The following is a 27116-nucleotide window of genomic DNA, read 5'->3' as shown; positions in this document are numbered from 1 at the left end:
TTTTATTTTATTTCAGCTTTATATAAATTGCCAAAGTTAACAAAAACAACACTGGGTCAAAAACAACCCCTTTGGAGCCCTTTGGCTTTCATTAGGATTTCAAATTCCTTTATAATAAAGCTTCATCATTTAAATTGGTTGGAAAAACAAAGTCCATTCTCAATTTAACTGACATCTCTGACAGTGGTGTGTGTGTGTGTGTGTGTGTGTGTGTGTGTGTGTGTGTGTGTGTGAGTGACGCACTTCTGTCAGCAGTGTATTGGAGTGTTTTAAGGTTTTCTCTATAATTGCTTATAAAAGTCAGTGTCAAGGGTGATATGTTGCATGGCTATTAAAAGGTAAGTGCAAATAATAAATGACATTTAATTTCAGCAATAGTGAATTTTCTTAAATGTCAGAGGAACGCCGTATTTACGAAGCTCTTTGAACTTGATCATGCTTAATTTAACTACTTTAAACCAATTATGGGCATCACCACTGAAAGACCTCAAAGGAGGAGGATAACAGCCTATGTTTTGTGACAATAATGACCGATTTTTCACCCGCTGCCCCGTGGCATCAAGACCGCCCAGCTTCAGAAAAGGAGGCTTTGTCTCCGGCTCTGAAACAATATTGTCCTTCCTGTTGGCCCGTCGCCCACAGAAACAAGAACGATTGAGTCCTGGTGTTTGGGGTTTGGCTAGGCAAGGTTGTGTCCTCTTTATAATCATATCTGAAGGCAGGAGTACAGTAGGGTGCACAAATATACACATGACATGGACGGGTCAGTCATGGACGGGTCAAGTTAACTCAGCATAGCTCACACACTTGGGTTGGGAGTGACCAGGACTTTGGCAGAAGCACGAATTACAGAGATCCTGATGTTTCATAAGGGTTTGGGGTTTGAAACGGGGCCCAAGGCTGGTGTGGTGTGGGTTAACAGAACAAGGTTTGGAGATGTGTAATGTAGAGATGTTTGAGGGGCTTAAGCATTGCTTCAGTTGTGTGGTATGGTGGCATCCTTTCTCACGTGTGTGTTTCTGATTAAATGGTGACACAGGGACTGGAATCAGTGAAGGAATTTACATTCGCACAGCAGTGCCAAATCACTCTCTCACTCAGAAATGCTGAGTGCATGTGTTGATATGAAGCCTATAAACACACATTTGCACACTGCACACACTTTGATTTCTATTGGTCTTTAAGTTAGTTATAATTGCAGTCAAATGATCCTATATAATGCAAATGGCCTCACAGGACCGTGATCTGGCTCTAGCAATGAAGCCTTGTGCACCACCGCAGAAATACGAACTGAAGAGACTGACAAAATGAGCTGAGACTCATCATTTGTTGCGAATGTGGCTGCTTTGAAGAGGAAGCTTTTATCGCTAGTTGTTTTGTCGTGTCACGTCTGGTGCATGTCACTCTAAAATGCAACTTCTGGCAGTTTCAGTGAATGAAGATATGTAGTCTCTTTGTTAACAATGTTTCCATTGAGAATGTGTCCATATTGCAAAACATATACTACCGTTCAAATTCAGCAAGGATGTATTACATTTATCATAGTCTTTTGCACTGTTACAAACAACATATTTCAGATAAATGCTGCACTTTTGAACTTTTTATTCATCAAAGTATCATGAAAAAAATGTATCATGGTTTCCACAAAAATATAAAGCAGCAAAATGTTTAACATTGATAATAATAATAGGAAGAAGAAATGTTTTTTGAGCATTGAATCAGCATATTGGAATGATTTCTGAAGTTATTCATTTATTTTAAATTGTAATATTCACAGTATTACTGTTTTTACTGTATTTTTGATTGAATAAATTCAGCCTTGGTGACCATAAGAGACCTACCTTGTTTTAACCAAATTCTGAGGCAGAATTGCACACCTTTTCATGGAGAAAGGAATGCATTGCGACATTGAAAGTCATTCTAACATGGCAGATGAGGCGAGGAAAACGTCAATTACTTTTTAAAAATGAACTTTTTTACCTAATATTTGTGTGCAGTGAAATTGTATGACTAGCTTGCTGTTAGCTTAGCACCATGCTAATGTCAAATTCTATTTAAATAATCTGAGATTAAAGTCTCTTGTGCGCTTCATGTTTGTTTTGCACTTTCTGCCTATGTAGTGCGTCCAAAATCAAACACTTATGAGGTTATGAGGCTGCTTTGTGTCGACGGTTAGCAGTAAGACAGGCAGCTCAGTTTATTTATCACAGAAGCAAAACCTGCATGTGAGAAACGTGGTGAGACTCAATGATTCGCTAACGTGGGATCTCTAGACAGATGTCTGGAGGTCTTTGTGGAAAGAATTAAAGTAGTTTTGGCCTTCATGTGCTATGTGTCTTCCTCACAGAGGAAATCAATGTGCCTGACTCCATTCTCCTCTGCCTTCTGTTTTTCTTTTCTCAGGAGTGACATTACCCATACACCCTTCAGCCTGTGCTTTTTCCACATCTCCACAAGAGGGAACCCCAAACACTGCTGAAGATCAACAGTAAGTCATGCCACATCTGAGGGAAATGGCCAACCAAAAATGTTTTTCTTCAGAGTTGTTGTGATTGTGTCCTACAGGAGGCAGCCAATCACACGCTCAGACAATCAGGGCCTGAATGCTACTGTAAATGTATACGTCCTGGTTACCTCTGCAACACCGCTGACCGCTTTCGTCCACCGCACAGCCTTGGTCAAAACCCACCTGGATAAAACTAGTTATGCTATTGAGGTAAGGAAACATTTTCCTTTCCATTTTCCATTACAGTTTAAATAAAACAATATCTGCATGTCAATACTCAAATGAGCTTAGAAATCATTATTAGGTGCCTTTTGGCTATTTTGATAAACATTTATATTTTTTAAATCAGATCAGATGAGATTTCTCTAGTCTTAATATTGCAGTGTGTGTCCCTGTGCTGCAGTTTACTGATGATGAAGGCTTGGCTAAGCATTTATTCCTCATGTGATGTTTATTAGGCCTCCACGCAGCTGTGAAACACTGCTCTCATTGCTGTGTGTGTGTGTGATGCCAGATTACTTAAGAGGCTTCAATCAGAGTCTTGTAAACAGCTGGAGGGCACATTGAGATCTAATATGAGACGGATCATGTTTACTGAGTTTCAATGGTTGATAAAAGAGTCCTGACAAACAAGCAGATCACTATAAAGCCTTGGTCTGCTCGTTCCCCTCTGGTCCTGTGTGTGTGTGTCTGTGTGTGTGTGTGCACCATGTGATATAGATCACGATCTTATGCAAAACTGTGTGTGCAACAATGTGTCCTTGTGACAAAATCTCCCCTTAGTGTCATCTTCATTAAAAATAATGTTAGAGTTATGTATATGGTAGCTCCTAATTAAGATGGTTTAGTGCAGGTTTTGTGTGGTCTAGTAATGTTATTTCACAAGCATAAACAATTGTTCTTCTTCTGCCCTCTAACGGTACTGCTCTGTCATTACTCTTCAGGTGGGTTCATCAACTTCCTCTGTCTGTTGTACTGCTGTGTACAGTGGAATGGTTTCTCTCATGTCACATGTACTGTACTGAACATTTACAAAGTTAGCATGCCAAATACACATTTAAGATTTTTACTGTTCACAAAGATGTTCTTGAAAACTCTGGGATTTATTAAAGTTAATATTAAAGGGATGGTTCACCCAAAAATGAAAGTTGTCATTATTTACTCACCCTCAAGTTGTTCCAAACCTGCATGAAGTTCTTTCTTCTGTTGAATATAAAGGAAGATATTTTGAAGAATGTTGGTAAACAAACAGTTTCTGGTCCCCATTGACTTCCATAGTATTTTTATTTCTATACTATAGAAGTCAGTGGGGACCAGAATATTTGGTTACCCACATTCTTCAGAATCTTGAAATGAATATAGATTTGGAACAACTTGAGGGTGAGTAAATGATGTCAGAACTAGAGATGCGCGGTTGGCGGTTACAGCCGCGGACTCCGCGGATAAACCGCGGATCGGGCGGATGACGTGACAAAAAATAAAAATTTAATTAAATTCGGACGGCTGGCGGGCGGTTGAACCATCAAATGAAAAATATATGTAGCCTATACATTGTTAAATATTGTTATCTGACTATAGCCTACCTACATCCAAAAAAAGGCATTGTCTGATAGAGATATCAATAAAGCATGGGCGTCAGTTTGGTTTGAAATGTGCTGGGGAGTGGGGACAGAGACGCATTCGGAAGTGCATTTTCAGAAGTGCTGGGTACAATGATGCATTCATTTTTTTTTCTCTTTCGCGCAGGTTATGTTTTAAAAGACGATGTCCTGTAGCTCAGGCATGGCTCCGCTTTTCAACAGGCCCACCCAAAACTAAAAAGAAAAAAAAAACTTTACTAGGCTATATTCTAATTTTGTCAATAATTATAAAAAATCGCCAATAAGCTCATAATTTGTGCTAAAATAGTGTTTAGTTTTTAAAAAACATTTTAAAAAGCTGGTTATATTTTGATGTTCTGCGCAAGTTCAGCAGACAGTGAGGTTTGGGTTTGTTCCGATCAGAGCTCGTAAATGGAGAGCGCATTTCTGAATATTTCGCTCGTTCATTCCGCAGGGTCGCTCTCTCAAACCAGATGTCCTGATGCCTGGCCCTGGTTCGAAAATATGTGGAATAAGGGCTGCTTCCGACCAAAAGTTTTTTTTTTTTTCTAGTCGACTAGAAGGCTGTTAATTTAAGTCATTCGTTGAGAAATCGCCCCTTTACTTATATAGCCTACAGGATAATGAACGTTTACGTATAGCCGCACTCAAGCGCACGACCACACGCATAAAGCTTGCCACAAAGAACCGGTAAAAGTAATGATTATGAATGCGTCTAAATGTGTCTATACGCCGTGAATGTGAATGTGCATTAGGCTATACGCTGAGTTTCGGTTCATTTATATTCGTTTATATTTTGGGGATATTTAATTTTATTTTATCAATCAATAAATTCCAGAAACAAACCTTGTTGTATTATTTTATTTTAATTTAATACTGTGAAGCTGCTTTGATACAATCTGTATTGTGAAAAGCGCTATACAAATATACTTGATTTGATTTGATTTATGAGACTAACTCCAGTTCACTCGCCGGCGCCTCCATGTCGTGATTATCTATTGTCTGATATTTACTTCTTATTTAGGCTATTAAATCCAGGCAATTGGTTCATTAAACATTGATTAAAATTAAGATATAATTAATACAAAACGAAATTCAATTTAAAGAAAGGCAGCTGTTCTGTTTGAGGTCTCTGTGAAAGTTTTAAAGCAGTCATGCCGCTTTCAGAGCGCTCACGTCCGTTTTGGGGTTGTTATGGACAATTAGCCACATGTGAACGTGCACTGTTGTGCGGTGGAATTTAATCGAATTTCGGAATGAATAGAGTCGGCGTTTCTTTAATATCGAGGCTCTATAGTTTACTATATGATTGTTAGGTCTGTTGTTGGTATATAAAATGAATTGCACTGTGCCTGAAAAAGACGCCCTCTCTCTTCCCGTGCATTCAAAATTAACGGGAGTCTTCAGAGCAGGCTAGTCCTAGTCGTCACCCTGACATGAAAGTGCATAGAGTTAATTAGCCTATAATGTAAATGACTTATTTTATTCGAGCTTTCTATCTATTTGCTAAAAAATAAAGTGAAATAGGCATTCATTAGTAGACTAAATAGCAGCATGTTGAAATGATGTGCAAAAATGCGTTTTCTATTAGGCTACATACAATGAAAATATTGTAGGCTACAGTAGCCTATCAGATAAGGTCAGGTTCACAGCTGATATTCTGAGGTAAGAGCTTTCTAGTCTCGCGGCTGTCATCAGCAGCGCCTTGCATCGCCCAATCAGCGGATGGCGGGCGGGTGCGGTTTTGAAAATTGGTTAGAAACGTTAGTGCGGATGGATGGCGGACGGATGATGAGTTTTGTGATGCGGTTGCGGATGAAATAATAGCCCATCCGCGCATCTCTAGTCAGAACTTTCATTTTTGGGTGAACTATCCCTTTAACTGCATAGGCTAAACACTATGCAACATTATAAAAAAATGACACAAGCTGAATTGGTTCACCCAGAAAAATGAATTTGTACTGTAAATATCCTTTATAACTCGATCTCCACTAGGTGGTGACAACTCGTACTAAAACTTGTTGACAGTTAAAGGGATATTTCACTGGTTTTTATCGTGAGATCCCATCCCCTATGGGCGGATTGAAAACATGTGGAACGAGCTCCTACTACTGGCTGTAGTCTCTAGCTTCTGGCCAAAAAAGCATCCGATGACGCAAAATTACGATTTTTGCATCATCTGAGGTTTTTTCCAGACACACAATACAGAAATCTCTCGTCTCAGGGGGATATGAGGGAGGAAAGCATGGTCATTTGAAAATACTACCGGGTTTCTACTGATACAAAGCTTAATGATAATCGATGAAAGTCTGTTTTCCACGTGGGGGAGTTTTTGTCTTAGTTGCTGTGGCAGTTATGCATGTCACTGGTAAATCAGTATTGATGAACAGGTTTTGTAGTGTAGAATTTGCAGTGTTCTGCTCAATTTGTTTAGAGAGACTGAACGACTGAATGAGATCTCTCTCTGTTATTGATGCTCTTCATCTTTGGGTTTATGTACTGTGTCAGACCTCTCTCTCTCTTTCAGTTGCAGGTATTCTTTAGAGAAAGACTGGGTCTTTTGCTCTCTCTTCAAGCCATTGATCACATGAATCATGTTATCAGCGACATCCTGAAAGCTGCTCTATTATCCACAAAGGAGAGCAGCTCTTCACCAAGGTCATAAACACACATCATCCAGAAAGTGCCCACATAGGCTACTTTAATCTTAAAAAAGTGTCTTTTGTTGTTATATAACAACAGATTATGAAAATACTGGTTACACTTTACAGTAATAAAATAAAATCATATAATGCGTTGGGCAATATATTTGTTATCAGTGTTGAGGAAAGTTACATTTAAAATGACCTAGTTTCTTTTTATGGAAGGTAATGTTGCTTTACTTTTGCATTACTTTTTCTCATCTGGGCTGGGCATGCTTGTTAGTTTTTAATAAACTAATAAATAATATTAAAATAATAATAAAAAGCCTCAGGTTGAAGGAACTGTAAATTCACACCTACAGTAGAGGGCACAGCTCAAACAAACCTGGATTGCAGAAGAATAGGACAAATACTGATGTTGACCTTATTTTAAAGCGTTACCAAAATATTTCAACCTGATAAATGTTTTTTTAATGCATGACTAAAACTGTGTTTTTCCTGTATTTAACTTAAAAACCATTGATTTAATCATTTGTTTTATTAATAATACCTTTGGCTATACTGTATATATCATTTTATAATATATATGTTGATCAGCTCAATGTATAAAATCTTGATTATTTATTTTTTTCTTATAGGTGTAAGCTGTGTTTTCAGTTAATGACCTTCTCATTGTACTATAACGCTTCTCTTCGTCCAGTGGTGGTGAAGGTAAGAATGAACACCCATCCATGATCTCCCATGCAAGCTCTCGATATGACCACTAGATGGCAGCATATCAACACACACACTTTCTGTCACAGCTTCAGACTGATCTACACTTTGATGGAATGAAGGACCCTCACTTTGACGGACAGATAGCCAAAGAGTATATGCTGGAGGATGTGCTGAAACTGCTTTTCCCAGTATGCAACAGTGAGCCCAGTTCACCTCTTAGAATGCAGGAAGAGACCCAAAAGGTAAAACGGACATCCGTGTGTCCTTATGTTTTCAAAGTTAATTAATAAACACAGTTCTCTTCTTTTTATGTGTCCTGACTCACTCCTTTTGGAGTGGATGTAGGCACATCCAAAAAATGTTTTCAGAACATTTATTCTGTGAGAGGAAATAAAATGTCCAATAACAGGTTTTACCATATTTTTCTTAAAACCGCCACTGAGTTTGTGATTTTAAACATATGTATGTATGTATTTATGAACCCATTCTTGCAAAAATCAGTGCATTCAGTTCAGTCCAAAATATTTTTTTTCTGCTTGTGTTTCATGAATGAGGCCTATTTAATAAAAAGGGAATTAAAATATCAAATAAGTCATTTCCCATGCCTTACAAACAGTCAATTTTTTATTTAGTTAAATTTCCTTGTCGTCTTTGTTGCTTTGTAAAAAAATCTTTTTTCCCCATGCACATCAATAGTTTTTATCATTAATCATTAATTGTGGCCTAATTATTTGAACTCGTGCTGCAGTACGGTGACTGTGAGGGGCCAAACGGTCTGTGTCTGCCTCCAGATGAGATGCATTTACTGCGGCAGTTTAATCAGCACCTCAAAAGAACAGGACCCTTCCAGCTGGTAAAGACACATTTTATGTACTTTTAAATATGCTCATATTAGCTATAGTATGTATGCTTATTAATATGGACTAACAGGCATAAATGTAATTGAATTTGACATGCAAACATGCATAATGTTTGAAGGAGCTTTCCATGTAAACTTATCGCATAATAAACCTGTATGTCCCTGTTGTGCATTTTTGTCTGTTAAATAAATCAAGTGTGTGTGTGTGTGTGTTGGCAGCTGTACCCTATATCTTCTCCTCCTGATGATCTCCACCATGATCTAATCCAGGGAGAGTCCCTCTGCGCACATGATTATGGATGGAGACCAGCTCTCATGGCCCTGCTCCAAGAACTCAGTCTTTACTACATGAGAAGACATCAGACTGAAAGGTTACACACATACTTGCACATCATGACACATTTGCAGATTCCCCGGGTTATATCATCAAGACTTATCCTTTCTCCAACGATGAGATGAGTTATGCTGCAGACGTGCAAAATTCTGCAAGGGTCCGGAGATAATTTGTATTCAATCATTCTTAGTGATGTCCTGTTTTAAGCCTGTGGTGCATTAGGTCATCTGCAGTCAAGTCAAAATATTTGTTTTTACAGTATTTCTCACACAATATCTCCCAAACCTCCTTATGTCTTACTTTTATATATTCCCTTTTTTTCCTTTTAATTTACTCACTCTCGCACACCATCTGTCACTGTAAAGAAACTTGAGAAAATCCAAAGCCCTATTGAGTGAATTATTCTCTTTTAGTTAATATTATTATTATTATGTAATGGCAATAATTCATTTGAAATGGTTTACAATAAAAAAAAAACTGTCAAATACACTTTTGCATTTTCAGAATAGCATAATTTCACATATTCCTTCATTTAAAAATGGTTAAAAAAATCTCTATTGTACAAAGTTATAACAGTCTTTGAGCATCTTACTACATTGAGGAATAATTGCAGCAATGTCATGTCCTTCAAACAAGTTAAGACACTTTTTCTGAACACTGATTGTTTTTATATGTTAAAATGAGGAGGGGAAGTCATAAAATGCTTGCTTTTGCTATTCCTGGAAAACAATCTGCTAACGTTCCATTCTTCCAATCACCTGCATTAATAAAGCATTTTAGAGCACTTGTTGAGTTTTCTACTTAAAATCGCTGTACTTTCTATAATTCCAACAGCTTGGATGAGCCAAAGAGCCCAGAGGCATCAGATTCACTGTCAAGAAAAGGCAAGTACCATGTGGTAACATATTAACCTGACTATAAGAATTACAAATAAACATTTGTTTTTATAAAGCACCTACTGTTTTTACTTAATAAATATAATTTTTTTTACAACTGCACTGTAAACCCGAAGTTGGCAAAACTGAAAAAAAAAAGGCAATCAGTTACATCAAAATTTTAAGTGAAGAAATTAAAAGTTTAAGTAAGCAGAACTGGCAGATTTTTATTTTGTATTCTTACATTTTATTTGCTCTTAACTTGAAATATTTGAGTAAGTTAAATCATACATTTAATACATACATGTCTCAACTTAAATATTTTCAGTAGTAGCAATGTGGCTACTAGCTTTAATTATTATTCAGTAAATTCTAACTTTCTAATTGGTACCACAATACTTTGATAGTATTGGCATGGCATAGCAATTGCTAGAGTACAGCGAAAGAGAACAATTATCATATTTCTGTTCTCAAACTAAGCTCATGTTCCACTCGTCAACATGATGCTAACCCCCACCCCTGAAAAAATTAGCATAGCAAAAAAATAAACACTACTAAAACTCCCACTTAACATTAATCTTGAAAAAAAAAAATATATAACACTTAATTTTAGCATTTACTCACCCTTTCGAGTGTCATGGCAAAGCATGCTGGGAAATAGAAATCCCCAGCCCTGTTTCAGTCATATTTAACTGTCTAAATTAAATGAAACAATTAATGTGTTAAAATGTGTTAGTTTTGTGGACTTAAAAGAAAAAGAAAGTGTTAAATACTCATAAAAGTTAATTTGATTGAACTAATTTGTTTAATTGAAGTTTACCCTACTCAAAACAATTAATTATTTTGACATTATTTTTACAGTTATTTTTTACAGTGCACTGGTAATCAGTATAAAACCATTAAATGCGTCTTCTGTTTTAAGGGAGGTGTGTTGATCCTCACCTGAGGCAGTTGTACACAGACCCTCCGATGGCCCTGATGCCGACGTTTAACGCATGGATGAAGGAATATCGAGCCGAGGTTCCATTTGATGTGATCACCATTCATATCCGGCCAGAACCAGTCAGCCCACACTGTCACATTCACCTGGACGAACATCGTGGACCCAGGTAGACCAAACCTATATGGCATAACCACAAACTCAATGGCCAGATTGTAGAATTAATTATTGTGGCATTCAAATGTACATTTAAGAGATTAATTTTATGTGCATAAATTCACGGAAACTTTACTGTGTGGACTGAGCAGCCATGCAGTCAGTGTTGTAAAACACAGCAGCTTGAGCTGGGAAACAATGAACAAAGGGTATGCGGTACGGTTAGTGCCGTCGCTGCTTTTTTCTTGGTAATCAGATCTAGCTTCTTATGTGTCAGCTCAAACTCACTTCACCGTTTGATTGATTTATCAGATTAATTTCTGAATTTGCTTTCCCATGCATGGCGAGTCACACACACACACACACACACACACACACACACATTTAAATTCCCTGATTACTGTCTACTGGACTCCATTACAGCCTGTAATCTCTAATACCCACAGAGGGGGAAAAAGTGCTTTTACACATTTAAAGCTGACCCTGACCCAAGATTATAATAAGTAGCTATTGGGCTTTTAATTGGTATTTAATAAAGAAATGTTTAATGATAATAATAAATAACACAGTCAACAAATAACATGGATATGAATGCTTTTTATAATGTTCAATAATGTATATTTTAATAATAATGTTTATGTAATATTTTATATATATATATATATATATACACACACACACACACACACACACACAGTAGTCAACATTTGAAGTGCATCAAAAAAGTTCATCAAAGTTGTCCTAAGACAAGAACGGTTATTGTTCAAAATTAATGTATAACTTTGATGAAAGGTTTTGATCCACTTCAAATGTTGACTACTGTGTGTGTGTGTATATATATATATATATATACATACATATGAACAATATATGAACCATATATATATATGAACAATATATATATGAACAATAACCGTTCTTGTCTTAGGACAACTTTGATTAACTTTTTTGATGCACTTCAAATGTTGACTACTGTGTGTGTGTATACATATATATCTCAACCTGACTTCATTAGATTATATCAATGAAAATAATTCTATTGGTTAGATTACATATAAATAACTTCTTAATATAATAACTGCAAGTTCCCACTTTTTACAGTGAAGCCTTTCGGAGAAAGACTCAATTGTAAGGTTATTAGTTCTACTCATAGAAAGCAAAGGGTTGATGGATCCGTCTGAAAGCAGTCTGGGCTGTCTCTTTTCTCAAGGTTTTGTGAAAGCACAGACTTATTTGTCCACGAGTGAGGGGTCACCTGTTGACTGGGACCTAGTTTTAATCCACAGTAATCCTCCTCCCCTGTCGCAGCAAGAATAACCCCAAAAGTGAAGGGTGTGTGTGTTTGTGAGTGTGTGTGCGCATAAGTGATCGGGTACACTGAGTTCCTCTGAACTTTCCTCTGTTTCCTTCAGAATGGCAAACTATCCAGTTGGCCTGGGCAACAGCAGAATCAACATTCTGGTGATGGACGAATCAGAGGCCGAGCCTGTCGTCATGACGATATACACTCTGCACATATACCGCGAAAGCAGGCCCAGTCTGCCAATGTTTGATGAGTATGTGATGTGCAGCTTTGTGCAGGTATGCAGGACAAACACACACACTCTCACCAACTCCTGCCCTAAACTCAGCAGCAGACACTAATACACACATCTGTCTAAGCGGAATTTGTCGGCTTACATTCCTACACTCTCAGAAAAAAGGTACTGTCACTGGGGTGGTACCCTTTCAAAAGGTACACCTTTGTTCCATATTTACCCCTAAACGGTGCATATTAGTATCTTAAAGGTACATATTAGTACCTAAATGGTACATACCGCCCCAGTGACAGATTTTATACCTTTTTTTCAGTAGTCTTGAATCTTTAGAACTGGTTTTCAACTAAGAAACTCTCAATTTGAGGATGTTTACTTCCATCTTGGATTCAGTCCATCCAACACTCAGTCACTTTCTTTCTTGTGGATGTTCAGGTTTCAGTGCAAGCTGATAGTGCTGATCGTAGACTCAGTTATACTGGATCACAGCAGGTTTCTGTCACACAGTGTTGACTCATGCTTGTGTGTGCGTGTGTGTGTGTGTGTGTGTGTGTGTGGGGGGGGGGGTATTAACACATCGATAAATTATTTAATCATTGCTATTTATATGCAACAACATTAACCTACATGTATTATTTTTTTTACCAAATTATTGTAAAATGTAAAAGCCCACACAGCGAAATCTATGAACATTTTGAGTGGGATGCAACAATAAAACACTATTTTTGTTACTGAATTAGATATGTTTTAAATATTATTCCAAAATGTGTTTTAAATCGTCACTACTTCTCAATGGTTTCTTTGTATGTCATGCTTCTCTGGATCAAAGTGATGCAACAGAATGGGGGAAAAAAGCCAAATGAGTGAAGAAGAAAGAAAAAGAGAGAGCGACAGTGTTCGTGACTCTGTGGATCTCTAGCTCATTATGAAAGTGTTTTATGGTGTATGTCTAGTGATAATGAGCTGATGACAGCATAATCCTTAGGGATTCCTGTTTGGTTGGAGCTTCAGTGAGCATCAACCACTTTCGGATTCAGGCATCATAAGTTAAGCGTAAGTTCTCTGAAAAGATTCAGGACTTCAAAACTTACCAAGTGATGAGCTGTGAGTTTTCTTAATGGGTCAATCTCATTCTCTAGCTGTGTTTTTGTAAAATTAACATAGGAGATTAAACAAATTCCTCTGTATGTTCTCAATACTTCAGTTCTATTCTATCCAACTATTGAACACCAGAGACTTGATGTTAACATGCACAAAGTGTGCATAATGTGTTTGGGCTGACCACTTGTGATCGGATCAGCCAAGACTAATATTATTGTCAGGTGTAAACCGGGCTTTTGACTGAATATTTGGGATAGTTGTTACCAATCGGACCAATTGGTAAGACTGTGTCCTGTGTTGGAGGACTTATTTTGATCTCCGATCTTCAGTGTGTATGAGAATTGCAACAGCTCCTTTCTTACATATGACATTCCTTCATTTATCCCTTTATCCCTGGAGGGGAGAATGGGCTGGAAATCGAGCATTTTATCACTTTCCCCTTCAAAGACAAATCAAAAGGTTGTCTGAGGCTTTATTTACAGCGAGACAAACATATTCATAACTCTTCTCTTTGTGTGTCAGGGACACAATCCTAAAACCATAAGCAGCATCAGAATTTACTGACTAGCGTTCACATGGGTGTATTCAGAAAACAACATTCTGTTGATGGAGTGACCAAAAGATATCCATATGTGTCAAAAGATAATTCACCATGTGTACCTCATTAATACGCACATGACTTCCTGACCTCATCCAGCATATAAATACGAGCACTAAGCTTGATGAATTGTCTGCTGTTTTACATCCAGCTGGAAAAGTTTGGTTTGCAACACATCATCTCCTTTATTCATTCACTTATTTAAGGGTGACATGAAGCATTACCCAACATCCCTGATGATGATTTAGGGTTTTAGGAAATTTATGTAGTATAGTTTTCATTAAAATGAACAAAAGTTGTTTGTGTGTGTGTGAAAACTGAACCTTTTCTTCACTGTAAAAAAAATCCTGTTGTTTTTACGGAAAAAAACTGGCAGCTGTGGTTACCAGAACAATACTGTAAAAAACACATCAACAATCACAGCAGCAATGAGAGTCACATGATTAATCAAAGTTCATCACAAGCAGTTAATATTAATATATAAAGAAGCTGCACAGTGTCATTCACAAAAACATTAAACACCATCATGGTAACACGCATGACATTTTAAAAATACAATAAACATTAATTTAACAACATTAAATGTAACATAAAACCCTAATGTACATAACTGATTATAAAAAAACGAAGAAAACTATGACGAAACATAGTTATTTCAACAAAAATACATCAAATGTGAAGTGTCACGCAGGGAATTGTGGGAATGTCAATTTACGTTTTTTCACTGTAAATTCTACAATGACTATGTAAATTTAAATTTAACGGTATTTTACAGTAAAATTACATTAAATGTACCATTAGATCTATCACAGTTATTTACCGTATATAGTACGGAAACTATCTGTTAACCAATTAACAGTTTTTCACTGTAGCATTTTTACAGTCTTTTACTGTTAAAATCACGATCATTTTTTACAGTGTTCAATAAAACTTAATTGTGTGGTTTGTAAAATATTACAGACATTAGTTTCTTCAGCACAAATTAAAGACACAGTTCACCCAAAACTACAAATCGTTATTTACTCTCCTTGTCATTCCAAAACGATGACTTTCTTTCTTCTGTTGAACAGAAAGGAACATATTTTAATAATGTTTAATAGTGTTTTTGTCTCTGTTTGTCTCTGTCTCTCTCATCATTAGTCTAAACTGTTAAAAGCGATTTTTTTAAATGAAAGTGGGTGCTGTTTTCTGACTTTCAGGGAACGCTCTCCCCATCTCTGTGTTGACATATGGCTTGTGATTGAATGGGTTTTGACTAGGAAGCATTTTTTTTTCTGAGCAGAAGCCACAATGTGGTTTTATAATTCTGGAGCTGTTCCCCTGCATATGATGGGTGTTTTTCAAGCTTCGAGGTGACATTCAGACATAACGGATAAGATTGGCTTGTTGGCGTCTGTTCTGTTGATTTACATCGATATTTTTATTTATGAACTTTTCAAATGTTGGCACAATCTAAAGTCAACTCTTTCGTTTTCCATTTTTTTTGTATTTGTATCTCACGCCAAGACACATAGGGTGGTCTTGAGGGAAAACGATGCAAGAGATTTTAATTCTTTCCAACTGCATATGCGCATCTTTTTACACCACAATCCTTCTATGGAGCGGTTCACACAAGCGTTAAGACAGCAGTGGAACAGAACGCATGGGTCTCGTTTTAACTTGACACGCCGTCATATAAACATGCCGCGAGATGTTACACAACTGCAAAGACATTCGTATTCAGACACTCAGAGCGTCTCTTTGTCCTGCTTTAGGTGGATTACTGTGGAAAACATTAGCGCAGAAGGGACAGGGGAGGCAAGGTGGCAGCGCACAGGAATTCTTTTGAAGCTACAGCATGTCGACATCCACGTCCACCATCTGCCCTCCCTCTCCTCTTCTCAACGCTCTCTCTGTTTGTCATTACAACCCTCATCATCCATCAAAGCTCTGCGGTGGCAAAAAATCACCCCTTTTTGACTCTGATGCTAAAGCAATTAGTTTAGCATAGATTGGACTAGTAAAGGAAAATTTCACTCAAAAAAGGGAAATCATTTGCTAATCCTCTTGTCTTTAAAACCCAAGCCCAAAGTCTTTTGTTGTTGTTGTTGTTGTTGTTGTTGTCGGTCATATAATGAAAGTCAATGGGGTCCAAAGTTTTTTGACTTCAAGATGTCATCTTTTGTGTTCTGAAGAAGAAAGAAAGAGTCGTACAGGTTTGGAGCAATAAGGGTGAGTAAATGATGCCACAATTTTTATTTTTGGGTGATCTATCCCATTAAATTATTGACCCTATATTCCAAATTCTTCAGAATACTTGAAAATCCATTACATGTGGATGACCTTTATGATACATTTATGGTGTTTTTGAAACCATATTTAAATCTTGAAACCTTCTGAAGATCTCTTCTCTGAAACATGAACCTCGGCTTATTAGATATGGTGGATTGTTACTTCATTCTCTCCATTCTGTGGCAGTTAAAGTGAGTTTGTCTGTCTCTCGTTCCTTCGTCTGGTGTTGTCGTTAGTCAACTGACCCTTGCTTCCTAAAGCCCACTCCAGCTGAGAAGTGTACCACAGTGTGTTTGGCACACTGGTGTGTGTATGGAGTCTTCTGGGTTTATGGAGTCGGTAATTAGGAGAAGGGACGTATTCTGTGTCACCCTGGCACTGTAAACATACAGATGAGGTCTTTTTAAAATAGTGTGACCTTTTCAATGCTGTATGGCTTATAAAACCAATGAAGTGCTAAAGAATGTAATGGTCTGTTAGGAGTGAGATTATTTCTGTAGGGAAACTGGCATGTGTTGGACAATCAGATGAATGTGTTTTTTTTTTAAACCATGATTTGTCTGACTTCAACTTAAGGATGAAGAGAAAACCAGTAAAAATGTGTTTATAGTTTAAATTTTCGGTAGGGATCCCGAGTTAGGACGTTCAATTACGAAATTATCAAAAAAGCAAACTTTTTAGCACATTTATCTGATTTATATCATACAATCATTTGAATCTCTCTTGTTAGTATAAGATGTTGAAATGAGATGTTCTTTGCAGATCATTTGTCTAAATCAAATTCAGTGCAGCTTTTAACGTAAATAATTTGAGGTCTTTGTATGGAGGAATTTATTAATCATTTTGGTTCACCTATTCATACCTGGTGATTTAGGAAACAAAAACACTCATCTATGTACCTATGTTTTTTTATTTACCTGTTTTTACATTTCCTTAAAGGAGATACTGAATAAATTGTTTAATATATATATTAACATATAGCATATACACAACAGTTCAATGGTTTTATTAACATCTTACTGGCCCAAAAACAGTCTGGGAACTGAATTTTCAGTGTATGAATGTTGCTTCAGTCCATTTAACTAACTCCCCAAAAACCACCTGGACTCTTTTCCTATACCAAGTGCTCTCTCATCTGTTCTCTTTTCATGTTTTTCTCTCATTTCTTCCCCCTTCACCTCAATGGGTCAGCGAGAGTACCATGATGGTCATAGCTGGATGTCTGTAAAATGGGCGGGGGGTTTGAGGACCACCAGCACCCCCTACCAAACACAAGCTCCATTCACCCTGCTGGGCTTTGAAGTCCTCTCGAGTGTCTCTGGCCACTGTATTGTCAGGCTAATGCAGAATGCTGCCCGATTGTTGGGGCAATTTGATTTTTAATTAGTTGAAGATGACACAGGCAGGATGGCAGGTATGCAAACAGTTATTACTCCCACCCACAATGGGTTGCATCAATGTATCGACTCCCATATACACGCATCTTCCTCCTCAGGCTTCCTTTATTTCTGTGTGAACACCTGCTTTCATCTTGTAGTGAAAACAAACACACCAAAGACAATTATGAAGCACTATTGTAATGGTGCCAGTGAACATGAACATAGACGTTTTATTCTCAAAACCCAAAGGAGCCATAGGTTAATCTGCCTTGTTAATATTTTCTCCTTTTGTTTTGTTTAGTTTTTTTGTTCAAATACTTGCACAATCCTGCAGTAATACCGAAAGGAACTGTAGCCTAGCGGTTAATGCATGTGTCCCAGACGTGGTTCTCTCACCTTTTTTATCGTCCACTAGGGGAAAATATGTGAAAGTGTGAATAAAGCAGTTTAAAACCCAGGTTAGCACTACTAATAAAATGTGGTAACGTGTTTTCAGCTACCTTTGACCCAAGTGTGAGTCATTTTAAACCGCATTTAAACCAGTCTTTAGCGCTGTCCACTTATAAACAGATCACCCGAAACTGATCTTAATGCCAGCTGTAAAGAGACTCAAGGAACAGTTAATGAGGCATGGATGATTTCCTAGGCTTTTTTGTAATGTAGTATTTTTATACTTGGCCATCTTGTTTCTCACAGATTGTGTCTGACCGCCAGTTCACCTGCTAATGTGACGCTGCCCTCCTCACTTCAAAACTCAAAATAAAAAATACTCATTCCACATGCTTTGCCGGTCGGTATGGCGATATAGAGTAATGTGCTCATTTCTTTAAATTGTCAGGAGCTCTTAATCCTTTTTGAAGTGCAGCAGCTTGGAGGATCCTCCACCGGGAGCCTCAATCCTATTTCTTAGAGAAAACTGCCTCTTGTTTGCCCAGAGAGAGCTATTGGCTTGCTTACCCGCAGTCTGTTCGCGCACATCTGGACTGGCCAGCTCACCACAGAGAGCGAATGACCACAATGACAGACTTCATTGGCCTTATTAGTGCCGGACTGAGTTAGAACCAGACAGGGGAAATGCCAATTTGACACAGTGTGCCACATTCACACAATCTTAATAAGATACAGCTGTTTTCTTGCTGATCTGATTAGGGTAAGACGTCTTATTTTTTTGTCTGAGGGTCACAAACAGCTGTTGGTCATATGCGACTTAGCAAAATTCAGGTGATGATGTTTTACATTTTATTTACCAAGCTAGCTATGGTGTATGCCAATTACATTAAAATGACAAAAGATTTACGTTAGCTATATTGATAACATTGTTGTTTTAATGTAGTGACAATAAATGTCCTTTGAAAAAAACTTTTTTGGCTGAAACTTCTATGGTAAATGTTTTTAAGGGCTAAAATGTGTCCTGATTCATCAATACTTGTTATTCTAAAGAAAAAAAAGTTAGAAGTCCTGTTTTTTTTTTAATCTTTTCATTTATTTATTTTTATTTTATATTATATTTTGTATTTTTATTTTTACAGTTTATTTTCATTGAATATTCTGTTTAACAATGAAATACATCACTTTTTTTTTTCATTTCAAAAGCAGATTTTGTTACCATTTTATAGTCATTCTTAGTCGTGTATTCATAAAGAAGGCTATTTATTATTATTTATTTATTTATTTATTTTTATACTTGCAGAATCCTGAGCTGTGGCCTATAGATGTTAGTGTGCATGATCCATATATATATATATATATATAAGGATTCTAACTAAATATCCTGTTCCACAAAAGTAAAACTCCTGCTATGTCTTTCTAATCCTACACTCCTAGAACAAACTTGCTCTTTTTTTTCTAATCCTTCATCCTTCAGTTTTTCTTCTGCATTATTGGTCTTGAGTTTCAATCAGGTGATGACAGAAGGGTTTGATTGGGATGATTGACGGAGGTAGATATATGGAGAGAGACAGGAGAGACCTCCTGAACCCCCCCACACCTTTCATCTTTCTCTTTCCCTCTCCTGCACTATAACCTCTTCTTTTTTTCACTCTCTCCAGCTCAGGCTCTCACAGTGGGTCTTGAGGCATTTATTTGCCCCATCAGGATCCGTGGTTGAATCGAAGCGATTATGTAGCGGTCCACATGCGCGCGTGATCGGGAGCTCTGCTTTTGAAGTCTGTCAGATCAGACCCACTCACACACGGATTAAGCTCTTACAGCACCGTCTGGGTCAGAGCGGGGCGCAGGACAGTGAATGCGCATGCATGGTCTCCCACCGGTGCACTTCTCCAAAATGTTGGTTTCAATGCTACTTCTTACTTCTGTGTGTGTGAGAGAAAAATAGCTGGATTTTAGGCCAGGGATAAATCAGAAAACAAGCCTCCTGACAATTGATACAGATAATTATGTTTGGTCATTTACATCTGGTATCTGATCGCTGAGTCAGGGCGTTTTTTAAATCAAGGAGAAAAGAAAGACTTTTTAACACTTGCAGTGCCTGTTCTCCCCCCTTTTTGTTATACACCTGTGTAAGCATGAGGGGAATTGACTTCATTCATCCACTTAAAATTGGTTAAAAGTCAATGCAGAAGTGGTTCAGTTAGTTCTGGGAAAAAACAACAACTCTACACTATTAAAAAAATAAAGGTTCCAAAAGGCCAATGTTATAGAAGAACCACTTTTGGGTTCCCCAAAGAACCTTTCAGGGAACCATTTTTTCTTAATGTAAAGAAAATTTTAAAGAACCTATTTCCACTATAAAGAAACGTTTGTGCAACAGTTTCCATGAATGTGAAAGTTTTTTTATGGAACCTTCAATGCCAATAAAATCACCTTATTTTTAAGTGTTTAGCATCATTTCTTTGCAGATGCCTCATTGATTAATGTTTTATTATCTAATGCTATTGCATTCAGACATGTTTAAGTTTAACTTAAGTGTCCAAATACAGTTGTGAGCAGTAGAAGTCTGGTAACAGAAACGAGCAAGATGGGGGAAACTGGTTTAGGGTCTGAGAAATATTCCCCATGCATTCTACATTATAACAGAAATATGAACCCATGTGGTAACTTTATGACCTGACTGCTGGTTTTCATTGAACATTTCTGCGGTCTGGCCATAGCCCACTTTTTGCTTTGTACCTAATCAGCTCACTTGTACCAGAGAATTGAGTAAATGTATCCGTTCTGTTCTTAATCAGTCCCTGTTAAAGAAGGGATCGAGCTAAAAGCTGTTTGCCGAACACTCAGAAGCTGACTGCTTCCTGCTCTGCCTTGTGTTTTTGTGGTCCAGCAGTACAATTATTTCACAATAACAATATGCTGGTGGTCCACTATTAGCAGTCAGGCTTCGGCATATGCTTCAGTCAGTTTGTGTGCTGTGTCATGGATTATACAGTGTTGACTGTACATTGTTTTTTCATATTTTATTATATATATATATATTTTTTTTTTTTTTGCTTGCTTATTGTTGCTTTTTTGAAAGGAAATTGTGCTACACTTTATTTTTAATAGTCCACTTTAGACATTCTAACTATAAGTAACTTCACAACTATGTCAACTAACTGTCATTAATTTGCAAATACACGTCAACTAACTCATTGAATTTGTAGACAGGTTAGAGTTCGGGTTATTAGAATAAGTTGAAATCCTGGAAAAAAAAGATTACCATTCCACAAAAATTTTAAGCAACTGTTTTCAACATTGATAATAAAAAAATTTCTTGAGCAGCAAATCAGAAGGGTTTCTGAAGGATCATGTGACTCTGACGACTGGAGTAATGATGCTGAAAATTCAGCTTTGTTAAAACACTTGTTAAATATATTAAAACAGAAAATCATACACTAAATTTTTATAATATTTCACAATATTACTGTTTTTACTGTATTTTTTATCAAATAATTGTAGCCTTGGTGAGCATAAAAACATTTTGAACAAACTTTTGAATGGTAGCGTATATGCATATTTATTTTTTTGTATATAGATGTGTATTTATATGCACAAAAAAGCATGCATGGATGTATTCTGTGAAATTCCTGCCATTGAGATGAATGAGAATGCTGACAGATAGCTCAAGTTTTACAGACCTCCTTGCCCCAGGCAGTTAAAGAAAGATCTGCTTTGGCGGTGCTTCATTCTGGCCAAAGTAAAGATGCAACATTTTTGACCTCAGTCCAGTTTGTCTTCAAGAAATGGAAATTTAGTGCTGTTAAATCTCACACTTACGTTCCTGAATGACTCAGGCCTGTTTTCATTCTTCAGCTCTCCTACAGAGAGACCGATCAGGGAAGTAAGAGCAGCTGTGAGTGAGTGTGTCCAACTGAGTCTTTTTGCCTCTGCTTCTAACAGGACTGGAAGATCTCTTGATTAAAGCCAAGCTGTGTGCTTTTGACTTTAATGCCCGTGTGTGTGTTTGGTGGGGAAACGAGGGCCATGAGTGTGTATCACAGGTGGTACAGGGCTGTATCGTATTACAGAGGAAGTTAGTGTGTGTGTTCTGAAAAGATGAGACTGGCAGCTTTGACTTCTGCTCATTTCCTCACTGTAATTAGTAAATGCTTATCTGATGCCATGTTTAGCCTGGGAAAGAGAAAAAGAAGGGAGACATGCATGCAGCAAACTCGGGGCAGACCGGGGCAATTGTAATGGACACAATTATAACACTACATTTCAGTAATATACAGAGTAAGTGTCATGACTCAGTGTAATTAGCAAGAAATTAATAAAAAATATTATTATTATTATTCAGCTATTTTATTGCATATAATATTATTATTATTATTATTATTAATAATAATAATAATAATAATAATAATAAAGAAATATAAATATATATTTATTCTTGTTAATGATTTATAAATTATATTGATAAAAATAATAATAGTAACAAGGAAATAAAAATAAATAAAAATACTATTATCATTATTTATATATTTTATAAAAAAATAACTGAATAATAATAATAATGGTATTTGTATATTTATATTTCTTTGCTATTATTACTATTATTATTAATAATATATTTTATAAAAATAACTGAATAATATAAATAGTATTTACATATTTGTATTTTGTTGTTATTATTATTATTATTCATATATTTTTATATAGATATATTAATAAAAATAACAATAATAACACTAAAAATAAATATAAATAACTATTATTCAGTTATATATTCAGTTATTTTTATAAAACGTATAATTAATAATGTTAATAATAAAAACAATAACAGTAACAAAGAAATATAAATATAACATTTATAAATGGCAAAAATTATATTACACATGCATGTTTAATTAATGTTTAAGAAAAAGATTTTTGAGGTTTCTATTTTATATTATTTTATTCCATTTGTGTGTGTGTGCGCGTGTGTGCATGCATGTGTGTGTGTGTGTGTGTTTTGCAAAGTCCGTTGTCTTCCTGCAGAATTGGGCAACTTTTAGATTGTTGCCGCAATTTGATTTAAAAAAAAGAATCCAGAGGTTAAAAGACGTACAAATTCGGCTTTCCGACCCATGCTCTGGCTGGTATAGCCAGTAGATTTGTATTAGTTGGAGTTTGTACAAGAATTTTTTTAAAAAAATGCTTCCTTTGCCCCCAATCCCAAGACTCGTCATGCCATCAGTTATTATGACTGACACAAAAAGGAAAGGAAGAGATACAGAATTTTACTTTCTTCTCATTGCATCCTGGTTGTATTTTCTAGATGATGGATCCCTATTTGTATTGCTCAGATCCTTTTATAGAGCTTGACTAGACAACAGATTCCATCTGTCATCTTCCATTACAGCTAAAATTTGTCAGAACCGCAGCTGTCGAACACCACTTCAGTATGACTCAGAAAAAAACCAAGCCTGCGATGGCAGCGTTCAAACACGTGAACTCCAAAGCAAACCATGTGAGCTTAGATCGGACCCCCACAACAGATGATGCTATCAGAGGTCATGAACCCCTGAACCCAGCATGTACAGTGAGCATACCAAATAAGTATTCGGAAGATTGTTACAAATATCAGTAGATATACTGTATGTTTGTGTGTGTACTCATGTGGTTTGTATTAACAGTCCACAGATCTCATGTCAGATACAGACTTATTCACTATTAGCAGTGGCATTGGGTCTTAGACCAATATTAAATGGATCACCAGAGGTTCGCAGGAAAAGGCTATGGCTGTTTGCAAATGTAATACCTGTATATTACTCATTTTGTACTGTGCATTACTTTTTATATTGCAAATATTTTTTTTTATTTGCTCTTTATTAATTTATATGGCTATTATTTATTTATTTATTTTCCAATTTTGTTTAAAAGTTAGGATGTATTAATTTTCACACAGACAAACACTGTGCTGCTGTATGAAAAAATGTGCATGCTCTGCTCTTTATAGCACAATACTAAAATATTATGAGTACTGTTAGTAGTATAGTGTCATGCCACTTTATTTTTATTAATTGAATGCAAAGAGAAGGACATGAGCAGACTTCCGTGGATCTGAGTAACATCCTCCTGCTTTTTTATGTTGCCTCAGATTTATCTGCTCAAGTGTGCGTGTTTGTTGCGTGTTTTAGTGTATAGCTGGCAGTAGCTCTGCATTCATCTCTAATAGAGATCTACTGTATGAAAACAGAGAACAGATGTGGCGTAAAGCTCCTCTTCAGATAACCTGACCTTATAAGAGCAAGTCTATAACTTTTTTCCAAAAGCTTATATGAGCTTTTTGGCTTGGGCCGGCTACAGATGATTGCATCCATGTGTTTGTTCATGTATGTTGTGTAATTATGTTTGGAGACAAAGAACTTCAGAACAGAGACAGTTTGACAAACAATCATATACTATGAATATAAAGTATATCAAATTGCTTCTTGATTCTGTTTCTTAGTAAATGATTAAGTGACTGTTCATCTATGACTAAGACACATTCCGAGGAAACCATGCGATTTATTTATTATTTTCCTACTCTTTTCTTATTCCTTCATCCAGAATATTCTCCCTCGTAGTCTGTGATCTTTCACTTGCTAAATGCGAATGCTAGAATTGAACTTTCAAAGTTACTCTAACTAAAACCTCTCTTTCTGTTCTCTTAGCCGATTAAAGGATTCAGACAGAATACCTCTTTTATATTCTTTCAGATAAAACTTTTTGATGCCTGCTGCATATGCTACTTCTGTTTTCACCACCCTAATTGAAAAGAAACCCAATAGCCCATCTTATAGTGTGAGGGATTTTCTGACAGCATGACAGTTCTATATAGGATTACAATCCACAATCCACAGGATTACATTAAACACTCTCAGTAAAGCCACTTCAGGCTTTCATAACAAAGGCCGTATTTCATTGAGCAGATGGGACATCTGTACGGCACTTCTCACAATGCACCCAGTTTAATTACACTTTCCTTTTCGCATTGATCAGTGGTGAAGAAAGCATGGCACAAATGCATCAGCTTATCTGCCACTTCTAAGTCTCTTTGTTGGTTGGACACTCACACTGACCTGTAATACAACATCTGTTCTCATCTGACAAAACATCATGTTTTTTTCAGGCCAACAGAAGAAAGGGATATATTTGAGAAGAGCCTTTAAAAGTGGACTTATTTGCAAGGTTTCACAATAATAAATGTTTTTAAGAAAAGTAAATAAATTCCTCATGATGCAGTCTATGCTACTAATATCTAATGAATAAAATGGGCAAATTGTTAGATAAACTTTCTTTTATCTCAACTTTTTCTGTCAAAGTTTCATTTTGATTGTCAACTGCTTTACTTTCATCCAATATAGAGCGAGACTTGATCCCGCTGGAATGGTTTTACATGTTTGATCCTCTACAGAAAGCTGCTAATCTCCTGCTTGTAATTTTTTATGTCTTTTAGTGCACTACAGCTGAGGGCTTTGTCTCCAATGTCGGCTTATTAAAACAGCCCTGTTAAGTATGTGTCTTTCCTCTCAAAGGGCTTAAGACTCTCACTTGAAACAAACTTTTAATGATAAAAGCTAAGCAGAGAGTTCTTGTGGAATCTGAAAGGGTTTGTCAGAGCCGGTATAAGGCGGAGACTTGACCGTGTTGGTCGCTGAGAGTAGGATCTGATTTACGGCAATAATCCTGGCTTTTCTATCAGCGCGGGTTATTCACTTTGATCAGCGGAGATTACACTGCCGTTTCTGTTGGTCTCTCTGCACTTTGTAACCAACACTAATGGTTCAGTAAAGCTTTCAAGCTTAAATGTTCACACACTCCCTGAAAACATGCACACATGCAGTGCATGCATGGCAAAATTATATAGCAATACCACTTACATCCCTACATTTGAAGTATAATTTATCTGTAACATAAATGGTGCACACAAATTTTAATTCGAAGAGTTAGGTGTCTCTGGGTATGAAATATCACCAATGAGTTTCACAGAACCTGTAAAATGACTTAAGAGAATGAATAAATACTGTCAAATTCCCTTTCATCGACTTTAAATTGTTCTCATTTTTATTCTACTCCCCAGTTCCTCATGTTCCTCTCATTCATTCTGGTTTTGTGAAATCGTTATTAACCAGGTCTCTGGTGATATGAAGGCAGAAGGATTCACCCACTGACTCCCCTGCTAAACCATCACTGTAAAATCCTGAGAGTACCTGACCTTGGAAGAAACTCTTTAGTCCATCATTTTCTTCTCCAGGGAATGGAAAAATGACAGATGAGAGAGATAAAATGAAGGGTTTTTGTTCTTTCATGTTTTCTTTGCCCTCCGAATGTGAATTAATTACACGCATTTTCCTTTCCGGAGGGATGCTACATTTTCGCCGGCTCTGATGCATAAAGCGCTAGATGGTTTCCGCCAGGCTCGGATGAGCCTTCTGATTTATGCTGGGCTGCTCAGAATCAAAAGCCCGCTCGTGTTTGCACGCACGCACTGTGTGCAGGTACGAACAAGAAAATCCCTGTTAAGTTGTCTTGTGGCACTTTGTCGAGAACAGCGGCAGGAACTTGGGGAATGTTACGTGGCCTCGAGAAGCCCCTGTGCAAAGTGTTAAGGAAGGGGGCAAGCAAAAGAGTCAACAGAGAGCCGGTCTTCTGAAGTGGAGCCAGACCCGATGGCTCCCGTGAGGGACTTCAGGGGTCGGCGGAGCAGGCTCGCTGCTGTCATTTAGCCTGTTTGGTTTGTTCGACCCTTGACCCATAACAAGGGGCAAGGCCGCAGGGCAGGCGTCAGGCGGCGCGCCTGCTTTAATTTGTCCATGAGGAACCTTGTGTATGCAGACACATGAAAGCGAAGGGGAAAGCTATGGAAACTTCAAAACAACTCAATCTTTATCCATCAAAGGATGATTTTATTGTCTTGAGTGCTTACATTTTTAACACAGGAGTGCAACCAGCATCTCAGAATATCTTTCCAGACTCAAAACTCACCTGTTTCTCTTTCTTTTTCCACTGTATTTCTGCAGGACTGTGGCCTGGTGGTCAGACCAGATCAGCCCTGCGGTTTGGAGCCCATTCCAGGGTCGAGATCTTCAGGAGAGGCCCAGGTCTCGCCTCGGCCTTGCCTCTCAGGAGATGAACCTGGTAGGTTTCTTCCAGGTTTTGAACATTGGGCTTGTAGTAAAGTATCTGAAATTTGAATCCGA

At 37.1% G+C, this 27116-nt stretch overlaps 1 protein-coding gene across 1 annotated transcript in view; it reads left to right on the top strand.

Moving 5' to 3' along the window:
• cped1 (cadherin-like and PC-esterase domain containing 1) overlaps positions 1-27116 on the top strand; it is a 51163-nt gene that overhangs the window by 13977 nt on the left and 10070 nt on the right. Inside the window, exons 5-15 of the mRNA XM_084112702.1 lie at positions 2404-2488; positions 2566-2716; positions 6635-6765; positions 7388-7460; positions 7553-7708; positions 8215-8319; positions 8545-8696; positions 9494-9543; positions 10457-10643; positions 12043-12211; positions 26937-27054. Of these exons, the coding sequence (XP_083968828.1) occupies positions 2404-2488; positions 2566-2716; positions 6635-6765; positions 7388-7460; positions 7553-7708; positions 8215-8319; positions 8545-8696; positions 9494-9543; positions 10457-10643; positions 12043-12211; positions 26937-27054 (1377 nt within the window). The remainder of the gene's footprint in view (positions 1-2403; positions 2489-2565; positions 2717-6634; positions 6766-7387; positions 7461-7552; positions 7709-8214; positions 8320-8544; positions 8697-9493; positions 9544-10456; positions 10644-12042; positions 12212-26936; positions 27055-27116) is intronic.

Source organism: Abramis brama, assembly GCF_963993115.1.
Source record: "Abramis brama genome assembly, chromosome: 4".
Taxonomy (NCBI): domain Eukaryota; kingdom Metazoa; phylum Chordata; class Actinopteri; order Cypriniformes; family Leuciscidae; genus Abramis; species Abramis brama.
Note: the sequence above shows the minus strand (reverse complement) of the source record. Positions and strands in the feature narration are given on the sequence as shown.